The sequence below is a fragment of the Crocuta crocuta genome, unplaced genomic scaffold (genome assembly GCF_008692635.1).
Source record: "Crocuta crocuta isolate KB4526 unplaced genomic scaffold, BGI_CrCroc_1.0 scaffold113, whole genome shotgun sequence".
NCBI classification, from domain to species: Eukaryota; Metazoa; Chordata; class Mammalia; order Carnivora; family Hyaenidae; genus Crocuta; species Crocuta crocuta.
The window spans coordinates 1,520,845-1,546,479 of NW_027530368.1; the positions used below are offsets into that span (position 1 = coordinate 1,520,845).

Below are 25,635 nucleotides of genomic sequence, written 5' to 3' on the forward strand. Positions count from 1 at the left end.
TTTTTTTTTTTTTTTTTTTTTTTTGCCACTTTGTTTCATTAATATTTGAGAAGAGCCTTTCTTTGGGAATTCAAGGAAGATTTGTGCTGACTAATCTAGAATTTTAGATCACAACCCCCATCAGTGGTCAGAGTGTGATGTCATGGGCCTTCGGGATTTTCCAAGAAAGCTGTTTGAGCCTGTAAGTGACAGGACAGGAGATAATTTCCTAGGGTCGAAAGGGGACTTTATGACCAGGCACTGGTAACTGCAAATTACCAAAGACTTAGCCCAATTCTCCTGTTTGATGTGGTTTCACACACATTAGGCCAAAAGGGAATTTTTAAGCCATCTAAATTTGTGTTATTATAGACAATAGCTAACTAAGTTTTTTATTTAAGATTTTATTTCTCTCTCAATTGCTCCCACACTGTGAGAATGATTAGGACAGTGTTGTTCATGGAAAGTTTTTACTTTGTTTCATAATTAGGCAAAAATCTTTTTTAAAAAAATTTTTTAACGTTTATTTATTTTTGAGACAGAGAGAGGCAGAGCACGAGCTGGGAGGGGCAGAGAGAGAGAGGGAGACACAGAATCTGAAACAGGCTCCAGGCTCTGAGCTGTCTGCACAGAGCCCAATGCGGGGCTTGAACCCACAGACTGTGAGACCATGACCTGGGCTGAAGTTGGACGCTTAACCGACTGAGCCACCCAGGCGCCCCATTAGGCAAAAATCTCTTAAGTCATGTACAAATGGAATGATGCAATGGGCCATATTTCCTTTCTTTAAAATCAATGTTTTAGATTAAAGTTTGTATCATATAGGTCCAAATCATGGTTTGTGTTTAAAAACTGAGCCCTGTCTAATTTATTTTAAAAGAGTGGTTATTTATTCAGTTGGATTTATGGACATCCTAGATGGCATCTAAAAGTTGGGTACAGGACTTGTATTCTTCCACATATTCCAACATGGCAACCCTGGAATCGAGGTAGAGCCTTGTTCACAGTGGTAAGCCAAAGGGGCAGATAAACAGAAGGATGAAAGAAGCAGAAACACAGCTAAGACAGACAGTGGAGAAATACCTCAAAAGGCTTCTAAAGAGTCATAATGGTGTCTGTAGAAGGTATGAATGATATGTATGATCCCATTTTTTTTTTTTTAAAAAAAGCTAACAAACTACCTGTGAGCATCACTCAAAAGAAAGAACCCTACCAAACCATTAGTGGTTAGTTGGCAATGAGTGGTGGTTATATTAATTAGTGGTGGATATGCACATACATATCTGTTTTGCTTCTTTTTAAAATCTGATTTTGTATGGTATATGATTTTTGTTATTCAGCAGGTACTCTCTGCTAATGTAAGTCAGCTCACTAAAGGTCCGCGGAACAATGCAGCTTTTTGGGGTGGGAGGCAGTCTTCAGCTTGGCCTGGGAGTGGAAAGGAGCTGACAAGAATAAACAGGGGGCTTTCTATGGAGCTTTCGCGTGTTCCAGAAGGTGTGTCTTCAGCCCACGCACATGGCTTCTGCAGGGGCCAAAAGAGGGCATACAGGCTGGGAGAGCAGCTGCACAGAAAGAAGGGGGCAGGTCAGCCCTCCCCACCACACTGGCTCCAGATCTGCTCTCAGAGGCTTAGTTTCCCCCCGAACATCCAGCTCCTCCATGGCTTGGGGACAGCTGAGGCAGGCAGGCTGCCTGAGACTTGGCAGACATTGTCTGCAGAACAGGGCAGCCAACAGCCTGCCCCTGGCAGAGACCCGGTTCAAAGCTCCGCATCCCTGTCTCATTTCAGTACATTCCCTTGCCCGTGCTGTATGGAGTCTTCCTCTACATGGGCGTGGCCTCCCTGAATGGCATCCAGGTAAGGCTCTCCTCCCCACCCTGCCCACCGCCAGGCTGATCCGAGGGGAGTCAGCTGCCATGTTGCCCAAACACCAAGTGCTTGCTTTCCTAGCTCCGTGGAAGAATAAGGGCGATAAAGATACTACCACTTACCGTGTACCAAGTAAAATAACTATACCAGGCACTTTATAGTCTTCTACAGCGAAATTTGTATAAATAGGTGCTGTGTTACCTATTTTACAGATGAGGGGACAGCCTCAGGATTCAGAACCCTGGTGGGGCTGACTCCAAGGAGCATTTCATTACATCTCTCTCTTCTCTAAGGCAACTCTGGCGGAAGAAAATATTTTGTTTTGTTCTTTATTTACCGTGATGCACTGGATGTCTCAGATAGTTGGTGTTGAATTTTTCTCGAATGTGCAGTTTTCATTTGTGGCCCGTTTCTTGGGCAGGGATCAGGTCCCCTCCCAGACCTCCAGTCCCCTCCAGTGCGTTCTTAGGCCCAATGAGGGACTACCTTCTGAGACCCCACTGCGTCACCCCTTTCCCTGAGTCCCCAACCCCCAGCAGGGCCATCTCACTGGCGGTGTCCCCACCACCTGGTTGAGCCTCATCCTCTTCTTGCCAGTTCTGGGAACGCTGCAAGCTCTTCCTGATGCCGGCCAAGCACCAGCCAGACCACGCCTTTCTGCGGCATGTGCCCCTGCGCCGGATCCACCTCTTCACCCTGGTGCAGATACTCTGCCTGGCGGTGCTCTGGATCCTCAAGTCCACGATGGCCGCCATTATCTTCCCCGTCATGGTAAGGTGGGCACGGGCTCCCCATCCTGCTCGGCGGATTGGACCTGGGCCGGTGTCCATGGGGAGGTCCACCGTCGCAGATGGCCTGACTATCAGGGTCACAGAGGCAAGCACAGAACAGGATTCATGTGAGTGCAGGCCAGAGGAGCAAGGGTCGGGGGTGGGGGCACAGGCCCATCTCCACCTGGCTCACACCCTGGCACTCAGCGGAATGCAAAAGCCCTTTAACCTCCTCGCTCTGGGGCAGAATGGAGAAGCTGGGTAAAGTCAACAAGGAGACAAAGCCCCCACTGCCAGAATTCAAGCCAAATGCAGAGGACTTTAGAACACCTGCACTAAATAAATTTTCACTATTCAAAATAATGATTTGAAAAGCTAATGGAGGGTGAGGAGGAGAACTAAAACCAGAGAGTAAGAATTTCATAGTCTAATGTCACCAACACGAGGTTTGGGGAAGCTGTGAAAAGTGCAGGAGGTTCTTTGACTATTCTTGAAATTTTATATAAGCTTGAAATTATTCCGGAATAGGGACGCCTGGGTGGCTTAGTCGGTTAAGCGTCCGACTTTCGCTTAGGTCATGATCTCGCGGTTCGTGGGTTCGAGCCCCGTGTCGGGCTCTGTGCTGCCTGCCAGCTCAGAGCCTGGAGCCTGTTTCAGAGTCTGTGTCTCCCTCTCTCTCTGACCCTCCCCTGTTCACGCTGTCTCTCTCTCTCTCTCTCTCCTAGAAATAAATAAAAATATTTAAAAAAAATTATTAAAAAAAAAAAAAAGAAATTATTCCGGAATAAAAAGTGAAAAGAAGAACAGCCAATAACATGTTGCCTAGCCCCTGGATAATCCCATCTGAGGGAATTGGCCCCAGGCCCCTGCTGGAGGGTGGGGGCTAGTGCTTAGGGAAAGCCCTGGGTGGGTCCCGAAGCCTGCAGGGCCAGACTAGGGACTGGCACTAAAGTGAGGATTTAGAGGTGGGACTTGAAATGTGTCTCCCTGGGATTCTCAGCCCTGGGTGACCATTAGAATCATTTGGGAGCTTTTTTTTTTAAAAAAACTGTGTGCCCAGATCTCACCCCAACTCAATTAAATCAGTACCTCTTGGAGAAACACAGGCATTGGTATTTGTAATATACCAGGAGAGCATAAATGTGCAGTGAAGGTTGAGACCTACCACTCCAAGGAAAGGGAAGGGCATCCTCCCCATTGGAGCCCTCATGGGGTTCAGCGTTAACAAAGGGAAATGAAAGGAAATTATAGTCATGATTAGCATGTATGGAGTACTATTTCATTTAGTCCACCCTAGCCCTGAAATACTACTACTAATCCCACTTTACAGGTGAGAAAAGTCAGGCTCAGAGGACATGTCTCAGTTACCCAACTCACACAACCAGGAGCAGAGCCAAGATTCCCCTATCCTCCCACCCCCCCATTGATATTTTTTAAATTTATATGCACTAACATTTATTCTGTGGTTCTGAGTTTTGACAAATGCACAGAGTAGTGGTTCCACAATCACAGCCATGATAGAAAACAATTCCCTCACCCCTAAAATGTCCTCATGCCATTTCTATGCAGACAGTGCATCTTCCCACCCCTGCCCCTAGCAACCACTATTTTATTTTCAGAGCCAGGATTTTCAAAACCCAGGTCTGTCCAGTTCCCAAGATCTACTTGCTCCCTGGAAATGGTCAGTGAGGAACCAGAGTTAAACTCATCTGAATGGTTTTCTGCCTGATCTGGTTTTCTGCCTGATCTCATTTAATGGCCAGTTCTTAATAGTAAAGGGGCAGTAACTAGTAACTAGTTACTCTGGGCCCATTGAGTCTATTGAAAGGCCAGTATTTAATCTTCCCCAAAGTGCACATGTGTTTTCCCTTTAAGTTGGCTAATAGAACCAAACTTTCTAGACTTTACTGTAAAAATTCCTGCTATCCCAGTACACTTTATTCAGTATACTTTATACTTTGTTAACAGAGAGATTGGCAGTTCTCAGAAATAGGGGCAGGGACAGTGGGTCTCAAAGTGTGATCTCTGATCCAGAAGTATCCATATCTCCTAGGGAAGCTTGTTAGAGATGCAGATCCTCAGGCCCCACCCCAGACTTGCTGAATCAGAACCTCTGGGTGGTAGCATTCAGCAGTGTGTGTATTAACAAGCCCTCCATGTGTTTTGATGGGAGCTCAAGTTTGAGGACCACTAATTTAAAGAATAACTATAGTTCTCTAGTCCTTAGTCCTCAGCTGCCACAGGCTCTGTCACTGATAAGCTTTGTTAGTCAACTGAAGAAAGAGCAGATGAGAGGAACCAAGCTGGGCAGAAGGTGAATGATGGTTTGTGGGAGCTCTGAGATGGCTCCAAAGACACTAGGCAAAGTCCCTGAGTATAGCTGACTGAGGGAGAAAAAACAGTCTGACTTTGGGGCTTTGAGCCCATGTTTTTTCTGAACTCTCACCACAGATCCTGGGCCTGATCATCGTTCGAAGGCTTCTGGACCTCATCTTCTCCCAGCATGATTTGGCCTGGATTGACAATATCCTCCCAGAGAAGGAGAAGAAGGAGGCGGATAAGAAGAAGAAGAGAAGGAAAGGGGTCGCTGAGGACAGTGATGAGGAGGTGGGGAGGATGTGAGGCCAGGGCTGAGGGAAAAGATCAAGAGATCATCCCTCCACTTCTGCCAGGGCCAGGGAGGAGGTGGCTTCCCAAGCAGCCAGCTGTGATCACCTAGGCCTAGTCCAGGATGAGCTGAGGCTTCTGCTTATATTGGTGTGGGATGCTGAGAGTTTGTCTGCTTATGTGAATATCCTCAGGGTGGGCCACAGTGAATGATCCCCGCCCCCAACCCAGGGAAAGGCTGGTTGCCACACCCACTCTTTCTCATTTCTGTGAGTTCCTGGGGCGATTATTAACACCAGTACAAGTCCTTGATGGAAAAGGGCAGAAGGCTTGGCTCCATGATGGAGGAAGTTAAGAAGACTAACCTCCAAAGAAAGGAGCAGGCCTTGGGGGAGGAGTCTGAAGGGTACCCATCAGTAGACTAGACTCCTGGACAGTTGGAAGGACTGGGGGACAAGGTTTGCTTGGCCTGCCCTCGTGGTGTTAGGGAAGAAGGTGGGGGAGAGGCTATGTCCTCACTGAAAGGAGAGTGGCTACATTCTTCAGATGCTGGGGACCACCTGGTTGCCCATCTACCCCTCTTCTTTCATGCTTCCTCCCCGTCCCACCCCCAAAACACTCAGGGATTCAACAGACAGGAAGCCAGTCCAGAACTTACAGTAAATCACAAAGTGTTAAGCAGAAAGATTATCTAGTTCAAGTGCTTATTACAGATGATGAAATGGTCCCCCCAAAGGGAAGTAGTTCACCCAAGATGGACGTATGGCTAAATGTCTAAAAGGGAATTAAGAAGACTGTTCCTGACTTTGAATTTGATCATTTCCAATATGTTAAGCTGCCCATGCCATCTTCTGACACCGTGCCTGGCCTCTCATTCTCCTGGTTTGACCTGAACCCACATCCCTGCATCTACCTTGAACTGCTCTAGTGATTTTGCCTTTTGCAGATCAGAGCTCTTCCTTGATTAGTGGCAATCAAACCATCTTCTGATGGTAGTGATAGACCCAAACTCCCCTGGTCCTTAATTACTTTCCTCTTCCAGGTAGGAAGAGGCTCATCATTCATTCACATGTTTTTCATTCATGATTTAGTTGGTTTGTAAAGATAGGCCTTGAAAAAAAGAAAGTCTAAATGCCTTTTAAAGACAAATAGTTATTCTTTTTCTTTCTTTCTTTTTTTTTTTGACAAATAGTTATTCTTTCATTGATTCATTCAATAAATACTTGAGTGGCTACCACGTGCCAGGAACTTTTCCAGGGTTGGGGAAAAGCATGAAAAACTCAATGGAAAAAATGGGATTCAATTTACATAAATTCATTTTACATGTGTCTTTACAGCAGCACCAGCCATTGTGTGAGATTCCCTCCCCAAAGATTGGTTACCGTGACAGTTGAAACTGTTCTGATCAATAACGTTCCTGGAAGAGTTCTGTCTGGTCTAGGACTAGCAAGGCTAGTGTTGGCTAACTATGATTGCCCCTCAGTATTTGTAGCACAAGAGTATTTGTAGCACCTCCTAAATGTTTAGACTAGATGTAGAGAGGATGGTGGTTGGCACATTGTGGTGCATGTATTTTCCTTCTTGGCAAGAAAGCCAAAGCTGTTGTATTGCTGGTGTTTATCAGCTTTTCCCACTGTTTCTCTCCAGCCCCAGTTCCCTCCTCCCTCAGTTATAAAGATTCCCATGGAAAGTATCCAGTCAGATCCCCAAATTGGTATCCACTGCATTGCCAGTAAGTAAAACACATGGTGTCTCTCCCTTCCTACTTACTAATCCTCTAGCTCTTCCTCCAAGGAACTTTCATCTTTAACTCAGGGGGAACTAATAGTCTTATGCTAGAGGACTCTTGTGGTAGGCAGAGTTCAATGAGAACTGGGTCACAAGTTCTCAAGGATTGAGACTTCAACCAAATAGAAACCCCAAATCAAATCCTGCAGATGCCAATGATCAATCTTCACTTCCATTTAGGCAAAGTCCTTCATTCCTTCCTTTCCCCTCGTGCCTCCTGATGTCTATAGCACTACCTGGCCATCTCTTGAATCGTTTCAGACCACATCTATCCAATCATGACTTCCTGAGCCTCCCATGTTTTCCAGTGGTTATTGAAAATGATTGGGAGTTCAAATCCAAGCTGAGTTGTCCCCTTTAGAGAAATAGGTAGCATAGCACTGGGATCATGAATTTTTGTCAGAAGGGGAGGTTTTAGTGGTTGGGCTGTGCTTCGATGTGAATCACAAGGATCTTCCTCCTGCTAAAGGGATCAGGCTTTGCTTATGAAGACCCTGGGGGATTCTGTGGCTACTTTTACCCCCTCCCAGCTTCAGGGGCTTACCGGTGGAGAATACAACATAGCCTTACCTGAAAGTAATCAGAAAGATCCCACTTGATTCTTGACTCCAGTGCTCCTAATATGGGGCTTGCCACTTTTTTCTAAAAGACCCAGATTAGAATCCTACCGGAACCCTTGAAGGGCTTCCCATCATACTCTCTGTCAGAGGTATCTCTTTTTTTAGTTTCTAATTCTCCTTCCTCCTTCCCATTTGTATATTTCCATCACCCTTTCTCACTCTTGCCTGGCCCTGCCCATGCCTCACACCCACCTAACCTGGCTAAGAACCCTCTGGTGAAGGAGAACCTGAGCCTATGGTCACCCAACCCTGTGAGGCCCCTGAATTCCTCTTCTGTAGTGTTGGCCGTGTGGGTTAGAGAACAGGAAGAAGGGTGAGGAAGCACTGGAGAAATGCCTTCTCTAGTATAGTCCTCAAACCTCCTCCACAACTGACATTTTAATTTTCCTACCAGGAAAAAGATCTTCCAGTTGGAGTTACTCATTCTGATTCTTCCTTCAGTGACTCAGAACTTGACCGAAGGTAATGGCCATGAAGTAGACTCCTTGGGTTTTAGATAAGAGACTAAGCAAAGGCCTGGAAGGCTGAGGGATGAGGGATTTCTCAGGCTAGCTAGTATCTCTGTAAAGGCCTTTGCTGGTCCATCAGAAGTGGAGAGACCTAGTTATTGGGGTCAAGCAACAAATCTGTCCTTTTACTGACATAACATGATTACAATACAAAAGGTACTCAACTTTAGAAAAGGAAATTTTTACAGAATGCTACATAGAATGAAAACTGAAAATACTGGGGGAAAAACAACATACAGAAAAACTACACATGACCTAAGTATGTATTATTTTTTTTTCTTTTTTTTTTTCTTTTTTTAATAGTTTATTGTCAAATTAGTTTCCACATAACACTCAGTGCTCATCCCCACAAGTGTCCTCCTCCATGCCCATCCCCCCCTCCCCCCACATCCATCAGTCCTCAGTTTTTGTCAGCATTCAAAAGTCTCTCATGGTTTGCCTCTCTCCATTTCCCCCACCATTTCCGCCCTTCTTCTCCCCCTTGTTCCTCCGTCAAGTTCCTCCCAATCCTCCTATACGTGCAAACATATGATATTTGTCCTTCTCTGCCTGACTTATTTCGCTCCGCATAACACCCTCAAGGTCCATCCATGTTGCTACACATGGCCAGATTTCATTGTTTCTCATTGCCATGTAGTATTCCATGGTATAGATAAACCACATCTTCTTGATCCATTCATCTGTTGATGGACACTTAGGCTCTTTCCATGTTTTAGCTATTGTGGAGAGTGCTGCTATGAACATTGGGGTACATGTGCTCCTATGCATCAGCATTTCTGTATCCCTTGGGTAAATTCCTAGCAGTGCTATTGCTGGGTCATACGGGAGTTCTATTGTTAGTTTCCTGAGGAACCTCCACACTGTTTTCCAGAGGGGCTGTACCAGTTTACATTCCCACCAACAGTGTAGGAGGGTGCCCGTTTCTCCACATCCTCGCCAGCATCTAGAGTTCTCTGATTTGCTCATTTTAGCCACTAAGTATGTATTATTGAATGCCGGGTTAAAAGGAGGTCTAAGAATCAAAAACACCAGGTACTCTGATACTATGTAGAATAAAATAACAGCATGGTTAATGACAGGCCTCTGAACAAAGACAACAGCACCATGTGCCAAGAACAGTGGAGTGCACGGAAAAGAAAGGTCAGTGTCTAATGGAGGGATTTGCCTTATGGAGTCTGGGAGTGAAAAATAGGAGTCTGCCAGATATACAAAGTGAAGAAGAGTCAGAAGAAGGGCATTTCAGGCAGTGGGAACATGTATATTTGAAAATATACAAACAGTGAAGACTGCTAGGAGGAACAGGTTGGTCAAACTACAAATAATCAGGAATGCAAACAGAAAAGGCCCTGTCTGCCCACACTAAGGAGCTTGGATTCTAACTTTTGAACAGTGGGAATCACAGACAGATCTGTGACCCAGAAAGTTCATTTTAGCAGCAATGTGAAGACCAGGCTGAACCTCGTGGCGAGACTAGCTAAGCAACCACAGCTGAAGGCCAACTGCAGAGGATGCCAATCATTCCCATGATGTGTTAAGAGTTCATAAGCAAAGACAACTATCTGCACTGGAGTCCTGCCTTGGGGGATAGCATTGAAAACACCCAGTACTAAATAAATCACTTTTCCCTCCCTCTTTTTCATTCAGCATCACATTGCACTTCAGAATTTCCTGTCCAGCTTCACCTGCTTTCAACTACTCACAGAGCCCAGTGTTCATGGTGCCACAGGTGAAGATAGAAATGGAGTCAGACTGTGACTTCACAGACATGGACAGATATGGAAGAGAAACTGACGGTGAGACCACCCTCTAGGATGCAGCTTCCCCCGATGTGGTTTAATCTTCATTGTGGAAGGGCGTGGTTTAATCTTCATTGTGAGGTCTGAGCCGAACACCTGAACTTCCCTGTGCCAGTTTCCTTATTTGCCAAACAGATGGAGTCATTCCACTGGATAGAAAACTGATCTGTGGATGAAAAGTACTACTTATGTGCAAAGCTGTCTCCTTTTTGTAGTTATGAAAACAATAAAGGAAACATACTTTAAATGGCAGTCCAGGATAGATATTATAACATGTCTTGAAATGAAAAAAAATGCTTGCCTCCCAGAATTATAGCTAGGATAAAGGGGCAGTAGTAAATTTTTATTAAAACAAATATCAATTAGATTTTTCTTTAAGTTTAGATTTTAAAATATCTAGAGGGTCTTAAAAGAACTATTAAAATGCTCACACTTCAGTAGGCCAAGGCTGGAAAATTTGTTTTGCAACTTGGCATGGGAAGAAACGTTTCAAAGGTCCTATCTTTTCTTCCTCTCTCATTCAGTTCTCTAAGAGCCATTTGTCAAGTTTAAACCATATGCATGCATTGTGGGCCTTGTTCCAGCACAGAAGTGTGAATGGAGCTTTCCCAGATTGAAAAGCCAGTTCCAAAAGTCTGTTAATGAAAGAGACAACACATTAGAGTGGGTAAATGTTTTTAAAATAAAATTGTTCTTGTTAAAGTGAACTTCAAACCCCATGTTACAACAACAAAACGACCCTTTAAATTAGTATCACTGGTTTTTCATACCCAGAATAAGATTTCTTTATACCTTCAGGTAGGCCCTTCCTACAAGTTTTCAATGGCCTGATTTGCAAAGCCAAACTCCCATTCACATGACCACTGCATGTAGGCAGGAGAGCTAATGTAAAACATTAGATCATAACTTTGCAGTATTAGATTACTACTTTAAAGGAATGATTGGAAGCAAGTTGGATAGATTAATGACTCATCAGTAAAAAAGCATAAAACTTAGTCTATCTTCAATCCCTATTTAACAAACACCAATATTGTTTATTTAACACCTACTATGTGCCTGATAACTGCAATGCATCTGACATTTACGGTCTCCAAAATAACTACGGATTTGAATCTCGAGTAAATCACTTTGGTCAGTCACATTTACTCAAGATGACAAATGCAGGTGCTTTTTTCTTTATTCTTTTCTATTTTTTAAAGACAAATGACACTAGATCATTAACACTTGGGTACTAGGACAGCTAATTGCCTCTACGATCTTCAGAGCTTGTACGGTGCCTGGTCCATGGAAGAACTCTCAGCAAATGTTTATTAAATCTCAGAGCTCCTTTCCAAGGGATACTGCCAAGAGGTAAAGCTCTAAACCTCTCCCACTTGATCACAGCAGATGACTAAGCTGCTCACTAATCCAGAACCATCACCTGAATTTAAGCATGAATTCTATAGCTTCATCTGCACCAATCCTGAAGAGCTAACAATCTACCCTTAACATTTGTTTTAAAACTAGGCTGATTTCCAGTGGCACTTTGTCCAAATTAAAATGTAGAAATGTTATGGATTCCAGAGTAAATGTGCTTGATTAATCAAACAAGTTGGAAAACGATGTTAATTTTTTGTTGTTGTAAATTGATCACTGTAATTTTCACCTTATGTCGTTTATATTTTGTATATACATGAATATTTTAATTTGATAGCTTTTAACAGGTTGACATATTGTTACTTCTCCTTGCAGTAGGTCAGAACTTTTTCCATTTGTAATTGTAATTCAATAAAACTTAATCCTGTCCGCTCATCTTGCAAACTATCATCTTCTTATATCTCCAGAAAACTATCAAAAGAATAAAGGCAGGGGCACCTGGGCAGCTCAGTTGGTTGAGTGTATGACTTAGGTGGCTCAGGTCACAATCTTGCAGTTTATGAGTTCAAGTCCTACATCAGGCTCTGCTGTCAGCATAGGGTCCACTTCGGATCCTTTGTACCCCCCTCTCAAAAATGAATAAACATTTAAAAAAGAGTAAAGGCAGTTGGCAGAAGAACAAGGGGGGGGGGTAGACTTACTTCCCCCTTGTTCTTTCTCTTTCTATCTCAAGCTGCCTAGAACAGCTTTTTCATCTGCCTGCTTTGAAACCAAAATACCCAGTCCTGGTAAAGAACAGAGGATACAAAGGGACCTGTCCCAACCTCAAAATATGCACAGCAAACACCTTCCAATCTGTCAAATCGAACACACACACTGAAAAAAATAAATCTATATAGAGGAAGGGGGCAGGATGAAGGGGGCATTGGCACATTGGTGCAAGAAGTGCTGTGTAAAACCAACAATGTGTACATTAAACTGCATGGTTTAGAGAGCACCCAGAATAGGCCTAACCACTTAAATGAATCTTACAGATTAAGCTCTTGGCTTGGCACAATCTGTTGGGATGTAAGACTAAAAGGACTAGACTGATTTCTCCACCGCGCTTTGTATCAGTTTAAGGCACAGGTTTAGGTATTACCAAATACAAGAATATCTATGTCAGTTATTAGGTCTGAGAAGATTAACTGTGATTAGGTCACAAGTAAGACTGTAGCAGGAAGATACAGTATTTTAGAAACTCATTCCACACCAGTCAGAAGGGTTTTATTTAAAAAAAAAAAAAAAAAGATGGTGAAACAAACACACACACACACAAAAACCCTTTTAATCAGAAAGTCTGATTAAATTCAATATTAACTCAAGTTCTCAAAAACCCATCGGGGGAAGCCAACAGGTTACATCAAAGCAGGCAGCTGCTGACAAGTCTTTGGTGGAAAAGTAAGTTGCATACTACAAGCTGCCCTAATGATTATCAAGCCCAAGTTTTGTTTTTCAAAAATAGTTTCAAGATATACCAAGGAAACCATACAGACACCCTCAACAGTACAAAGATGTAACAATAAAGTTTAAGGATATTGGAAAAGCCAAATGGACAACACACACAAATAATCTATAAAATAAGCCTTTCAATCCTAGAAAAAAGTGGGGAAACCTCATGAATGTAACATACATAAAACGAAGACTAACAGCACATGGAACCACTATAAACATTTTCCCAATGACTAAACCATGAAATGACAGTTTAGGACACCATTAACATGTAGTTTTTACATACAATATGTATGTAAATTAGAGTAATTTTTTTCTACTCAATTACCATTTCTTCCTTCTTACCTTTTCCCTAATTTTCTCATGCAACACTTTTCCTTTGGTTTGACCAGTTGAACTCAAAAGGTTTGGAACCTAAAGTGAGTATCAACTCTTATTGGAATAGCACTTGGGAAATGCAATCCTAGAAAAGGCAAATTTTAACTGAAGTGGCTTGATAAAGGTAAGCAACCATTCTCACTGTGGCAGTGTCCTCCATGTTAATCACTAGGTTAATGGCTTCTCTTGGCTGGATCACACGACCCAGCAGGATACGGGCATGCTCCATGGTGAGCTACTGCAGAGCTCTGTGCACAAACACCCACTCATTTAAGCTTTCAATAAATACAAAGCATTATTTTAAACCATTTCGGTAAAATAAATAAAAAATATTGCATTTCTATTGGCCTGTTTTGCCTCTTGAACTGGCTTGGACTGTTGTTTGTGACAGAAGGCATAACAGTTAATTAGTAGCAACTCCACGCTCCTTAGGCTTCAATACTTCCCGCTCTTCAAGCCTCAGCACCTTTTTTGCAGCAATGATGGTGTTCTTCATTAGCATTGCCACTGTCATGGGGCCAACACCCCCAGGAACTGGAGTGATGTAACCAGCTTTCTTTCGGACGCCTACATGGGAACAGGACAGGTAGAACTGCTTTAATTATAGCAAAGGAAAAGTATGCATTTTAACAGACCATGGAGAAGCATTTAAAGAAAGAGCAAGAATATACATAAGCACTTTCATAAACCTCAAACTCATTTTAAAAAAAATCACATCTACGTGACTCAGAGTTAAAGGTTTTTGAACATACTAATAAAATAACATGCACGTAATAAGGAGTTGTTCACTGAGTATTTATACATCTAAATAATCTGTAATTTACCGGTCATACTTTTCCTCCATATTAAATCAATTTAAAAAGAAATACTTTGATGGGTTAACTATACGTGAAGTATAACTATAAGAATTATCCTTATGTTACTAATATTAATATATTAACAATACCTGCCCACAACAGTTTCTTAATTTTACTGTATTTTGTTTAGTTACTATTTATTTACTAGATTTATTTAACTATATACTGTTTACTCAAAGCACCGAGCAAAGTAATTTTCTGGAAAGTGAGAAGATTTTTTTAATCCAATCTTAAAACAAAAACTTAGGTACCTAGGCTTGTGTCTGACTGCTTTATTAGAAATGGAAAGCTAGAAATAGATTTATCAACATAAAGTTGAGATAAACATGATACCTTAAATACCGAAAGGAGAAATCTACTAGTCTACTTCAAAAGTCAGGAATGTGACTTTTTCCTGGACCATTTTTAACAGTTCAGATTTGTGATCTCCCCTTTCAATGTGAAAATGATAAATCTGTAACACCTTCTCAATGGTTTCAGAAAGTCACTTCATTAAATTTTCAGACTTGTTAAGTCATGAAGTCATTTCAATTATGAAGTAACCCTAAGGAAAGAATGAATACCTCTCTGAAAAGCTTATAGCTGGTCCCCATAATATTATGATATAAACATCCTAAAATGCTTCTAGAATGACTATCATTTCTTAAAAGATTTCTCTTAATTCATGTGGGATACATTTTAAATTACCAGAGTAACCTAAATTGTTGTTTTTTTAAAAATTTTTTAAAGTACTCTCTACCTCCATCGTGGGACTCAAACTCACAACCCCAAGATCAAGACTCGCATGCTCTACTGACTGAGCCAGCCAAGAGCCCCCAGAGTAATGTAAGTTTAAAGTTAAAGAAAAGTAAAGGATTTGTCCTAGATGTCCATTAAAGGTAGTATTTACTGATTTTATATTTTAAGAAAACTATAGCATTTACCTTCAAAATCCACATCTCCAACCAACTTGGGTTTAGCAGTGATGGGATCTTGAATTCTATTTATTCCCACATCAATGACTGCTGCCCCCTCTTTGATCATATCTGCTGTGATCAGATTTGGAATGCCTGCAAACAGACAGAGACAGGAACGACAGGAATGGTCACTAGTACTGAAAGAAAGATTCCACCTGTCAAAGTCTTATCTGATAGCAATTTTTTTTTTTTTAATGTTTTATTTATTTCTAGGAGAGAGAGACAGCGTGAGCAGGGGAGGGTCAGAGAGAGATGGAGTCACAGACTGAAACAGGCTCCAGGCTCCGAGCTGGCAGTCAGCACAGAGCCCGACGCGGGGCTCGAACCCACAAACCGCGAGATCATGACCTAAGCAAAAGTCGGACGCTTAACCGACTAAGCCACCCAGGCGCCCCATTATCTGATAGCAATTTTAAGAGACCCAGAAGAACTAATAGGCTTGTTTCGTGAAAACCTGTAAAAACTGTTAGCCAAGGAACAACTGAAACTTCATACAGTAAGAACAAATATTTGGGCCCTTCTGAAGTAACATTCACCCACCAAGTCTATAGTAGAAAGCTAGAAACCAACACTGCATGCAGTTCCCACTTCCTCCTTGTGGGCAGCTCACGGTGTCATCCCTAGAGGAACAGGAATGGGATAGTAGAGAGGCAGGCAAATTCTAAGATTCTAGGAGCTACCCTTTCATCCCCTCCACAGTGTTCGTACCTGCAGCAGACACCACAATGTCGGCGAGAACTGTATGTTTCTTCAGTTGCTCTTTGGGAGTGTATCGATGAGATATTGTAACAGTGGCATCGCCTAGGAGTCAAAATACAGATGTCCTGATTTCAGAATCAAAGCTGAGACTGGATTAGGTCTCAATTAGTCAACCCATTTTAGAAATTCACCATCTCTGAAAAAAATAATGGACTTAATTCGTGTACCATATTTTCTAGACAGCTCAGCATCATTCACTTTTCAGAAATGAATACCCAATTTCTTATAACTTTCATCCCCTCATCCTAGCTCTACCCTTTTGAATCATATATAATTACATTTATTCCTTACTCTATTTAGCAGCCTTTTTATTTATTTATTTATTTATTTATTTATTTATTTATTTATTTATTTTTTATTTCTACGAGAGAGAGAGAGAGACAGCGTGAGCAGGGGAGGGTCAGAGAGACAGGGAGTCACAGACTGAAACAGGCTCCAGGCTCTGAGCTGGAAGTCAGCACAGAGCCCGACGCGGGGCCCGAACCCACGAACCGCGAGATCATGACCTAAGCGAAAGTCGGACGCTTAACCGACTAAGCCACCCAGGCGCCCCATATTTAGCAGCCTTTTAAGAATTTCACCTTTCCTAAGCAAAATATCACTAGGATTATTCAAAGTTTAAAAAAATAAGTATGCTGAAACATATTTGGAAATACATAGTTTTGCCATTATTTCTGATATAATCGTGTAAGATCATATAATAATCACATGTGAGAACTGATTTATGAGGCTTTTTCAGACAAATTCACAGAACTTGACATAATGATACACTACAGCCTTTTCAAGTCAATCCTTTGCAATGGTTTGATTTTTTTCTATCAAATGACACAGAATGGGATACTAACTTTGAACGGTTTCTTAGCCCCAACTATCCAAGCCATAACTGAAAATGTCTAATTGCTGTCAACCATGCTTGTACTCAAAACTCAAATTTATTTCTAGGCATATCCATTTCTGTACTAGTTCCCTAATAAATGAATATAAAAGTCTCAGGTGACATGAGTTCAGCTTGTCCTACCAAGATCATTCCCTAAATATGCCAAATATCTGCTAACAAAATCACAATAAATACAAATGCAAAGTTTAACAAACATAGGACAGCCTCTGAAGGTTCGCACAAAAGGGAGAAGGGAACACTCCTCTGAACTCCACTGTCTTACCTCCAGGGCGTTCGTGGGCCCCATCTGTGTGTAGTAGCATTGCAATGGGCATTCCAACGTTTTTTGACCTTCCAGCCACAACCACATTCTTCCCCAGGGTTGGAATGCCTATGAAAAAAAATATATATTTGCATTAAAAAGAGTGCTAGGCTATCTTAGAATGAGCACCCAAGAAAAAGGCAGGCAGGTAGCTTCGGACAGGAACCAGTAATAATGAAGGGGGTTACTAAGCTTGTTGCCTCATCAGTCAATGGGGCCTATCACCTGCTACATATAGTAAAGGCCAAAAAGAAAGAGAAAGCACCCTGTAAGCTACAAAATGTGATAGGAGTGTGCACTATCAACACAATTAAACCTTAAGTTTTCTTTATGAGGGCTTCTGGGTTAAATAGCAACAGTCAAAATAGGTAAACAGTCAAAATAGGCAACCGCAGCGAGGGGTAGGCTCTGGGGGCAGGCTAGAGGATGTGTGGCCGAGTGCCCATTCTGTTACTGTAGGGCTTTTTATCATTCGTATGTACTATTCTTATAATACTAACACAGACATACAACTATGGGATACACTTACCAGTTCGCTTAATTATTTCCCAGACACCCCATGGGGTAGCTGGTAACATTGAATACTGGTCCAAACACATTCGCCCTACATTAATTACATGAAAGCCATCAACATCCTTGTCTGGAGAAACAGCATTGCAGATCTTTCTCTCATCCATGTGCTCTGAAAAAGAAATCAGAACAGTGGCCTGAAGTCACTGCTGCATAGTTACAACTGTCTGACTCCAACTTACCTGGTTTATCATGCAAACCAGTTCCCCTTCCATGACTTGCCTCTGTGATTTACTTGTTTGTCTGCACAGAAGGAACACACACCAGGCAAAGACAAATGCCAATATAAAAGCCAATATCTTCTTGTACAACTGCTTCCCTCCAATGCCATTTTGTATCAAGATCTTAATACCAGGAGTGCCTGGGTGGCTCAGCTGGTTAAGTGTCCAGCTCTTGATCTCGGCTCAGGTCATGACCTCATGGTTCGTAAGCCCAAGTCCCACATCAGGCTCCGCGCTGACAGCATGGAGGCCTACTTGGGATTCTCTCTCTCTCCCTCTGTCTCTCTCTCAAAAAAAAAAAAAAAAAAAAAAAAACAACACAAAAAAAAAAGAAAAGAAAGGANAAGACCTACAAATAAATAGGGGTGCCTCGTGGCTCAGTCAGTTAAGCATCCAACTTTGGCACAGGGCAAAGTCTCATGGTTTGTGGGTTCAAGCCCTGCAGCAGGCTCTGTGCTAACAGCTGAGAGCCTGGAGCCTATTTCAAATTCTGTGTCTCCCTCTCTCTCTGCCTCTACTCGGCTCATACTCTGACTCTGCCTCTCTGAAAAAGATCTCAATACCAAATTAAGAAGGAGCAATTAGTATTCTGAGTAGGTCTGTGGATATCTAATATTCACTCTCTTGAATTTACCTCCCCTTTAAGTAAAATCCACATGAGGGGCCAGGTGTATAAAGTAACTAAAGAATCCTCTACTCCTCAGAAAATATTCTAAGTGGTAGAGTCCAAAACTCACCTGGAAGAGGTAGCTGAACAAGGAGGCCATCTACATTGTCATCATTATTTAGTTTATTGATTAAATTCAACAGTTCTTCCTCTGAAATTGAAGCTGGTTTCACAATTGTCTCACTGTTGATTCCTATAAGATTATTTCAAGGTTAAAAAAATATTGAGGCATTTAATGAGCAATGCTATGTTGCCTGCCATGGTCTTCTAACCTAGAGGGTTTTCATCACACTCAACCCTGGTAGCTAAAAAGCCTCAGTCAGTTCCCAAGGAACCTAAAAAGGTACCTTCACAAATATACACACCAGGGAATGTTGGCTTGACAACTTTATACATTATTCTACCCTATCCTCATTAACCTCAATTTACAGACGAGGAGACTGAGACTCAGCAAAATTGAAACATAAGCCAGTTGCCAATGAAGGCAATCCTTCCAGATCCAAAGTCCACGTTCTTTCCACTGCACTGTGCTATCTCCCAGTGTCTTAAAAAAGCCACAGCTTGCTATTTTCTAGAGGTTCTAAAGATTTCAAAGAATAGGGCAACAAATGTCCATCAACTGCTGAATAGATAAAGAAGATGTGGGGTATAGGGATGCCTGGGTGGCTCAGTCGGTTAGGCATCCAACTTGGGCTCAGGTCATGATCTCATGGTTCGTGAGTTCAAGCCCCACGTTGAGCTCTGTGCTGACAGTTCAGAGCCCGAAGCCTGCTTCAGATTCTGTCTCAGTCTCTCTCTACCCTTCCCGCACTCGCACACTGTCTCTCTCTCAAATATAAATAAACATTTAAAAAAAAGTTAAAAGATGTAATATATATACCATGGAATATTACTCAGCCATGAAAAAGAATGAAATTTTGCCATTTGCAATGACTTGGATGGAACTAGAATGTATTATGCTAAGCGAAATAAATCAGAGAAAAATAAATACCATATGATTTCACTCACATGTAGAATTTAAGAAAAACAGATGAACATATGGAAGGGGGTAAAAGGATAGAGGGAAACAAATGACAAGAGACCCTTAATGATACAGAACAAGCTGAGAGTTGATGGAGAAAGGCAGGTAGGGGATAGACTAGGTGGGTGATGGGTATTAGGGAGGGCACTTGTGATGAGCACTGGGTAAGTATGTAAGTGATGAATACTGAATACTTCTCCTAAAACCAATATTGCGTTGTATGTCACTTAACTAAAATTTAAATTAAAAACAACAACAAAAATCGCTTCTCACTGGCCTTTTGGCTAAGATCAAGTGTAGTAAAAACAACAAAAACAACAACAAAGAAAAGGGCAGGGAGCCTCAATCCTCAGTGATAAAGAACAGAGAATACTAAAAGCTCATGGTCCAGCCATACCAGTGGTTTCACAGACTTTCAGAAGGGAAGGGCACCCGGGGCTCACACCACTGACCCGCGGAGGAACAGGGAGAGGCAGAGCTGAGACCACCCATCCCTCGTCTACCATCACAGGAAGTCTGTGGTATAATGAGCCCTAGAACACTGACCCTGGGTTTCTGCATTCAAAACTCCACCTCTAAACTGCATGATTTAATTGGCTTTGGACACCATTGGTGGAGAAGCTGAAAGCTATCTCCTAGAAGTCAGAGTCACTTCTTTCAAACCTAGGACCGTGTTCTAGGCCACATCACTGAGGTCTCCTCAACCAAATCAAACTCAAACAGCTCAGCCAGACTTGCATAATTGCTCAGGGAAAGCAAATGTAAATTGTGTTCAACGTCATTTGTCAAATGTTAATATGAAGGACAGAATTTAGCTTACATTCCAGAAGGCACTGAGAATACCACCGTATTCCTTCTATCCTAGTCTATAAACCTCCCCAGCAGATAGGCTGGATTTCTTTATGACAACATTTTGGATACAGTTCAATCACATTAGCCTCCTCTGATTGTGTCTTCTAATCAGAAACAATAATGAACAATAATCAAGTTTGCCTCAGGTAAGCCAGTTTAGTAGCAATCAGGATCTGAGAGTGACACATACCCACTTCTGCAGCCGCCCTCGTTTTGTTGAGGACATAGGAGTGACTTGCAGGATTCTCACCAACCAGAACCACACTCAGGTGTGGCCGCTTGTTGCCCGATGCCACCCATTCTTCCACCTCCTGCCGCACTTCCTGCTTGATCTGCTGGGCAAGTTTCCTTCCAGAAATGACAACAGCTTCATTTCTATAGAAGGCAACAACAATCACAAAACCAGAGAGCTTAAATTTTTGTGAAAAGTAAAGATCAGACTACAAAAACCAAACCAAAACTTTATTAAATACCCCAAACTTAAAGAGTAGACTAAAACACATGGTGCCTAATCTGAGGGACAATGGAAATCTGAAGGCCAGGTTCAAAGTGGTAAATCTGTGTCCAGCTACATGTTCAGGAAGATAAAGTTGACAGAAATAGTTATCATTATCACCCCGGAGCTCAGAGAGTGAAGTGACAGTGAGTACTTGGCAAGCTGGGTCTCAAATCCAGATCTGTCTGAATCCAGAGACCAGGATCTTACTGCTACACCATCCTGCCTCCTGATTATTGACAAATTGATAGACCAAAAAAGTTTTTCATTGTTTTATTTGACCCATCACCACTATAAGGTCAAATAGGGTTTCCTATGCGCTTATATACCATTTGTAGTTTATGTTTTGCCCGTGTCATTAGTATCCAGTCATGTGTCTCAAACAATTTTGCAGTTAATTGGCTTTTAATTTGTATGATGCTTTCAAATATACAAATTATGTTATGCAATTAAACCAATAAACATTCTGGACAGGTCAAACCTCAAAATAACCACTGCTGCCCAGAGCCCCTCCTGGAGAAGACTTTCCCAGTAACAAATGGGGGCTGGAAGGGGAATAGGGGAAGTTCCATCTCACGGGTAGCTGTGTGTTCTACTCGAGACCCCACTGGCCCATCCATAGCTGACAGACCAGAGGTGAGTATCTGACACCAAGGACCACAATTTCTAGGCAGGCCAGTGGTCTAGTTGGTGCAAAAGCTCAGTGCAGTGGGAGCAGTAGTAGTTAACTAGACTGGCAAGAGCTTCTCCCAGAACCACATTCACACACTAGAACCACAGGGGACCTGTTGGTGGGAAGACCTGAAGACAGACATAGAAAACAGCAAAGAGAGAGAACAGCAGTCACACTCATGGGAGACAGAGTAAGAGATGCGGAAATTGCTGCTGGGGTTGAGGCAACGAGAAAACTCAGGGTCTAGAAAAACCTGCAGTTTCCCAAATCATGTTCAGATCTCTGAAAGGCCATCTCTTCCCAGTAAGAGCTGTTTATGCAGCTCTGTTCCTTAAGCATAAAGATCTCAGTGTAAACAAGTCTTCCTTCCTTCCTTCCTTCCTTCCTTCCTTCCTTCCTTCTGGAGTCAAAGAGGTTTTTGATGCTTTCTCCTCGAGGATTTTGATGGCTTCCTGTCTTATGTTCAGGTCTTTCATCAACCATTTTGAGTTTATTTTTGTGTATGGCGTAAGTAAGTGGCCCAGGTTCATTTTTCTCCATGTTACTGTTCAGTTTTCCCAGCACCATTTACTGAAGAGACTGTCTTTATTCCACTGGATATTCTTTCCTCCTGCTTTGTCAAAAATTAGTTGGCCATACATTTTTGGGTCCATTTCTTGGTTCTCTATTCTGTTCCACTGATATGCGTCTCTGTTTTTGTGCCAGTATGGCACGCGACTCTTGATCTCAGGGTGGTGAGTTACTACTTATAAATTAATGAATGAATGAATGAATGAATGCCACTGTTAACTAAAATGGAATTTTAAAGCCTCAACAGTCTTTAAGCTACCCATGCTTCCTTTTCATTTGTATTGAGATTAAATACCTACTTTAAACCAGATGAAAATGTCTTAGATATAAAGCAGTAATTTTACATCTACACCTTCTATTAATTTGTATTTTTATCTTGGGAGGTGTTAAAAAGATATAATTTTATAGTAAGTGCTTTTACCCACATTTTATGTAATGATACTAGCATAGCACAAAATATATAATAGTATTTCAAATATACCCATGGTATATCAAGGAACTCAAAACATGTTAACATTCGCAAATCTATTTCAGAATTAGATCTGAAGGGGACTTCAAAGGGCTTTGAATACAAACACCTCTGGCAACATTCCTGGGGAATAGCCCCAGTCCAGAAATGCATTCCCAACCCTGGAATGCTATGGAATGAAAGATTACTTTAAAACTGCTTAGGACAGTGATTTATATTGAATGAAATAACATATATAAAGTGCAAGGTATATATATCCAACAAAAATTAATTTCTTACTCTCTTCTGTTGGTTGGATTTACACACACAGAGATCCTTAATATATAATAGATATATTTATCTTATACACTCATAAGGATATGTGTATAAAAATATATACACAGGTATAAATATTCAGTAAAGTCTTCAATGACCCTTCCTTAAAAGGTTCCTTTGGAAAGCAGTGAACTTAGTGAAAATGATAGCAGCACATTGGGGCTAAGAATGATACACTGAAGTCAAGGACACAGGGTTCTGAGAGAACCCAATGTTCCAAGTTCCAAAGGCAGGTTCTGGATGTTATGCCAATTAGCATTTAAAAAACTGTCAAAGAGTAACAAGAACCAAAACAAAGCTACAACATAATGAGAATCTTCTGTAACAGAACCTGTTTTAGCCCTCCTCTTCATATACAGCTCTACAAAATGTGAAACACAGTCATGATACAGAGTCATTACCTAATTTCCCATCATCTCTTTTGCCAAAGGGCAGATAAAATAACTGCTACCCCAAAAGAAACAGAAGCTCAGCTTAGTCCCAAGGGATTCCAAAGTGTATTAACTATATTAAGTAACACTTATTTAGGAATTAAATGCTTTTACAGAGGTGTTCAGAAAATTTTCCATTAAAATTATGAATGAATGAAAATAAAATAAAATAATAAATGAACAGACTAGAAAAAAGTCACTAGGACTGTTCAAATAAAATTCAAAACTAAAAGCCACCTCAGTAGTATCTTTACTTTCCTAATTCAATAGCTTACAGCACTGTAATTTTCCATAAAAAGATGATCAAGTGCACTTTATGATTCCTGATCAGGTTATTCTGGAAAGACGTCAGTTATCTACTAATGAATGGAACCAGTAATGAGTAAAGAAAGCTACAAAGGAAGATGGAACTAACATCTATTAAATACTAGGTATTTTGCTAAGAATTTTACATACATTACTCTCAGTTACCTTGGGGTTATTATACTAACATTGGTATGTAGAAGGGGAAACTGAGGATAGTAGATTCAAACACAGGCAAGCCTGTGCCTCCAAAGTCCGTTTTTCCCTATACCCCACTGTCTCCTAAACTATAGTACTATCTCTGGAACCATGAGTTTATGTTCCTGAAACTCTCTGTCAACCTCCCCCCCTCCCCCGGAAAAAAGGAATACACACTGATTCATAAAACATTTATTGTTTTACATTCACTAGCCAGAAGTGATCAAAGCAAAACCAGGAAACCATAAATACCAAACACAGTATTGCCTTCAGAGATATGGAACCTACTTGTTCATTCAAAAGGCAAGTGAAAGGAGGGCATTTGTTACTCGAGAGTGAACTAACTAGTCCAGTTTTCTAGGTGATGAGTTGGAGGATCCTTACAAATCTCTTCAGTCATGAAAGCCACAGGCAAAATTGGCCAGAACTCAGTAAGGGGTAAGAGGGAGATGAACGGACAGTAATGAGATGGGGCTGGAAAGGCAGGTCAGGGTCAGACCAAGAGAAGTTCTGAGTGTCCCGGGTCTTCTTTCAAGAACGCATTAATCCGCATTCTGTGCTACAACAGCACCTTGGCAATATCTCTAATAACATTTTTATATTGAGTGGAAATTACACATGTGTTCTGCCCCTTGAGTTCCAGTAAGGAAAGAAGGCTTGCACCCCTGAATTCACACAGCTTAGCGCAGTGCCTGCATAAAAGAAGGGGCTGCGGGTACAAGGCTTAGATCGCCGGCAATGCAAAGGTACTAAAGGGGGGCGGGAGAGTGCGCAGGTTTAGGGAGAGAAATTACAGACCCCTGAAGACTCTTCAACCTAGGGTTAAGAAAGGGAGTTTGAGGTCCCGAAAGATCAGGAAAAACCTATTACCTCCCTAAGAAAATGCAAACAGAGCTCTTTCTCTCTTCTAGCCTCTTTAATCCTTCAATTTACTCAGCCTGGCCGACCAACTCCGGTTGGCCAGCATCAAAGCCCTGGTGACCGCAGCATGTGTATTCTCCTGGGAGGGGAATGGGGCAGCTACAAGAGCAGCCCGAGCCACATCCACCTCCAGAGGACGGAAGTGCGGGTACCCGGCGAGCAAGCGGGCTCCCGGATTTCATCAGATTGCACCAACCGCCTCCGCCGCTAGGGTCCGGACTCTCACTGAAGGCTGCTCATTCAGAGCCCTTCCCGGCGCTCACCGAAGCGTACCCTCTGCTCTCCGCAAGCGGCTCGGCATCACAGCCAAGGGCGGCCGGCAGCTTCTGCCCGGTGACCTCGGTACGGGCCCGCGTTAATCCGGGAGCCCGAAAACCCGCCTGCCCCTTCACTCCGCATCTTGGGCCCCGTCCTGCCGACGGACTGGCCCCAAGAGAGGGCGACGCCCCGGGGCTGCGGGAGACCGGCTTCCTCTGAAAGGCCGGCTCCGGGTGTCAGCCCACCCCACGGAGCGATGGCCCAGATCGCAGCCGACGGCCGCGCGCGACTGCCACGTCGTCCCGTCACCGCCCGGGACGGAGATGCTCAGTAGAACGCCCCTAGGCGCCCCTCCGGCCCCCCGCCCTCGGTTTCCCTCAGCTTTCGGCGCTGACCCGGCTCTCGATCCTCTTACCGAACTACCGAGAGGTGGAAGGGGCGATGGCGAAGGCGACAGCTCTGCGCGGGCCGAAGCAGCCGGGTGGCCAACGTGGACACGAGGGAAGGGGCAGCCATCACCCGCGCCGGTGTCCGCGCCAGAAGAGAAGCGCGCGCGCGGGCCGCGCAATTATACCGCGGCCGCGTGGCAGGCCCCGCCTCCCGCCCGCACCCGTTGGTCCCTTCCCTGTAAAGTCCTGTTTATGATTGGAGCAAGAAGAGCCGGGAGCAAGGCCCTGAAAGCCTCGGAAGCCTCGGTAGCCCGCGGAGATTGGCTGAGGAAGGCAAGCCCCT

The 25,635-nt window shown here is 42.8% G+C and overlaps 2 protein-coding genes across 2 annotated transcripts in view; one reads left to right on the plus strand and one right to left on the minus strand.

Annotated features, from left to right (window-relative positions):
* SLC4A5 (solute carrier family 4 member 5) overlaps positions 1 to 9,863 on the plus strand; it is a 107,258-nt gene extending 97,395 nt beyond the window's left edge. Inside the window, 6 exon segments of the mRNA XM_077766262.1 lie at positions 1,772 to 1,840; positions 2,450 to 2,623; positions 5,074 to 5,229; positions 6,877 to 6,961; positions 8,032 to 8,099; positions 9,791 to 9,863. Of these exon segments, the coding sequence (XP_077622388.1) occupies positions 1,772 to 1,840; positions 2,450 to 2,623; positions 5,074 to 5,229; positions 6,877 to 6,961; positions 8,032 to 8,066 (519 nt within the window). The 3' untranslated portion in view covers positions 8,067 to 8,099; positions 9,791 to 9,863.
* Positions 9,864 to 12,547: 2,684 nt separating this feature from the next.
* Positions 12,548 to 25,431, minus strand: MTHFD2 (methylenetetrahydrofolate dehydrogenase (NADP+ dependent) 2, methenyltetrahydrofolate cyclohydrolase). The gene is made up of 8 exons (XM_077766263.1): positions 25,319 to 25,431; positions 20,460 to 20,644; positions 18,467 to 18,589; positions 17,468 to 17,620; positions 16,900 to 17,007; positions 15,689 to 15,781; positions 14,948 to 15,073; positions 12,548 to 13,734 (listed from the first exon to the last, which is right to left on the minus strand). The coding sequence occupies exons 1-8, from the start codon at positions 25,417 to 25,419 to the stop codon at positions 13,571 to 13,573; spliced, it is 1,053 nt and encodes a 350-aa protein (XP_077622389.1). The 5' UTR covers positions 25,420 to 25,431; the 3' UTR covers positions 12,548 to 13,570.
* Between the last annotated feature and the right edge of the window lie 204 nt (positions 25,432 to 25,635).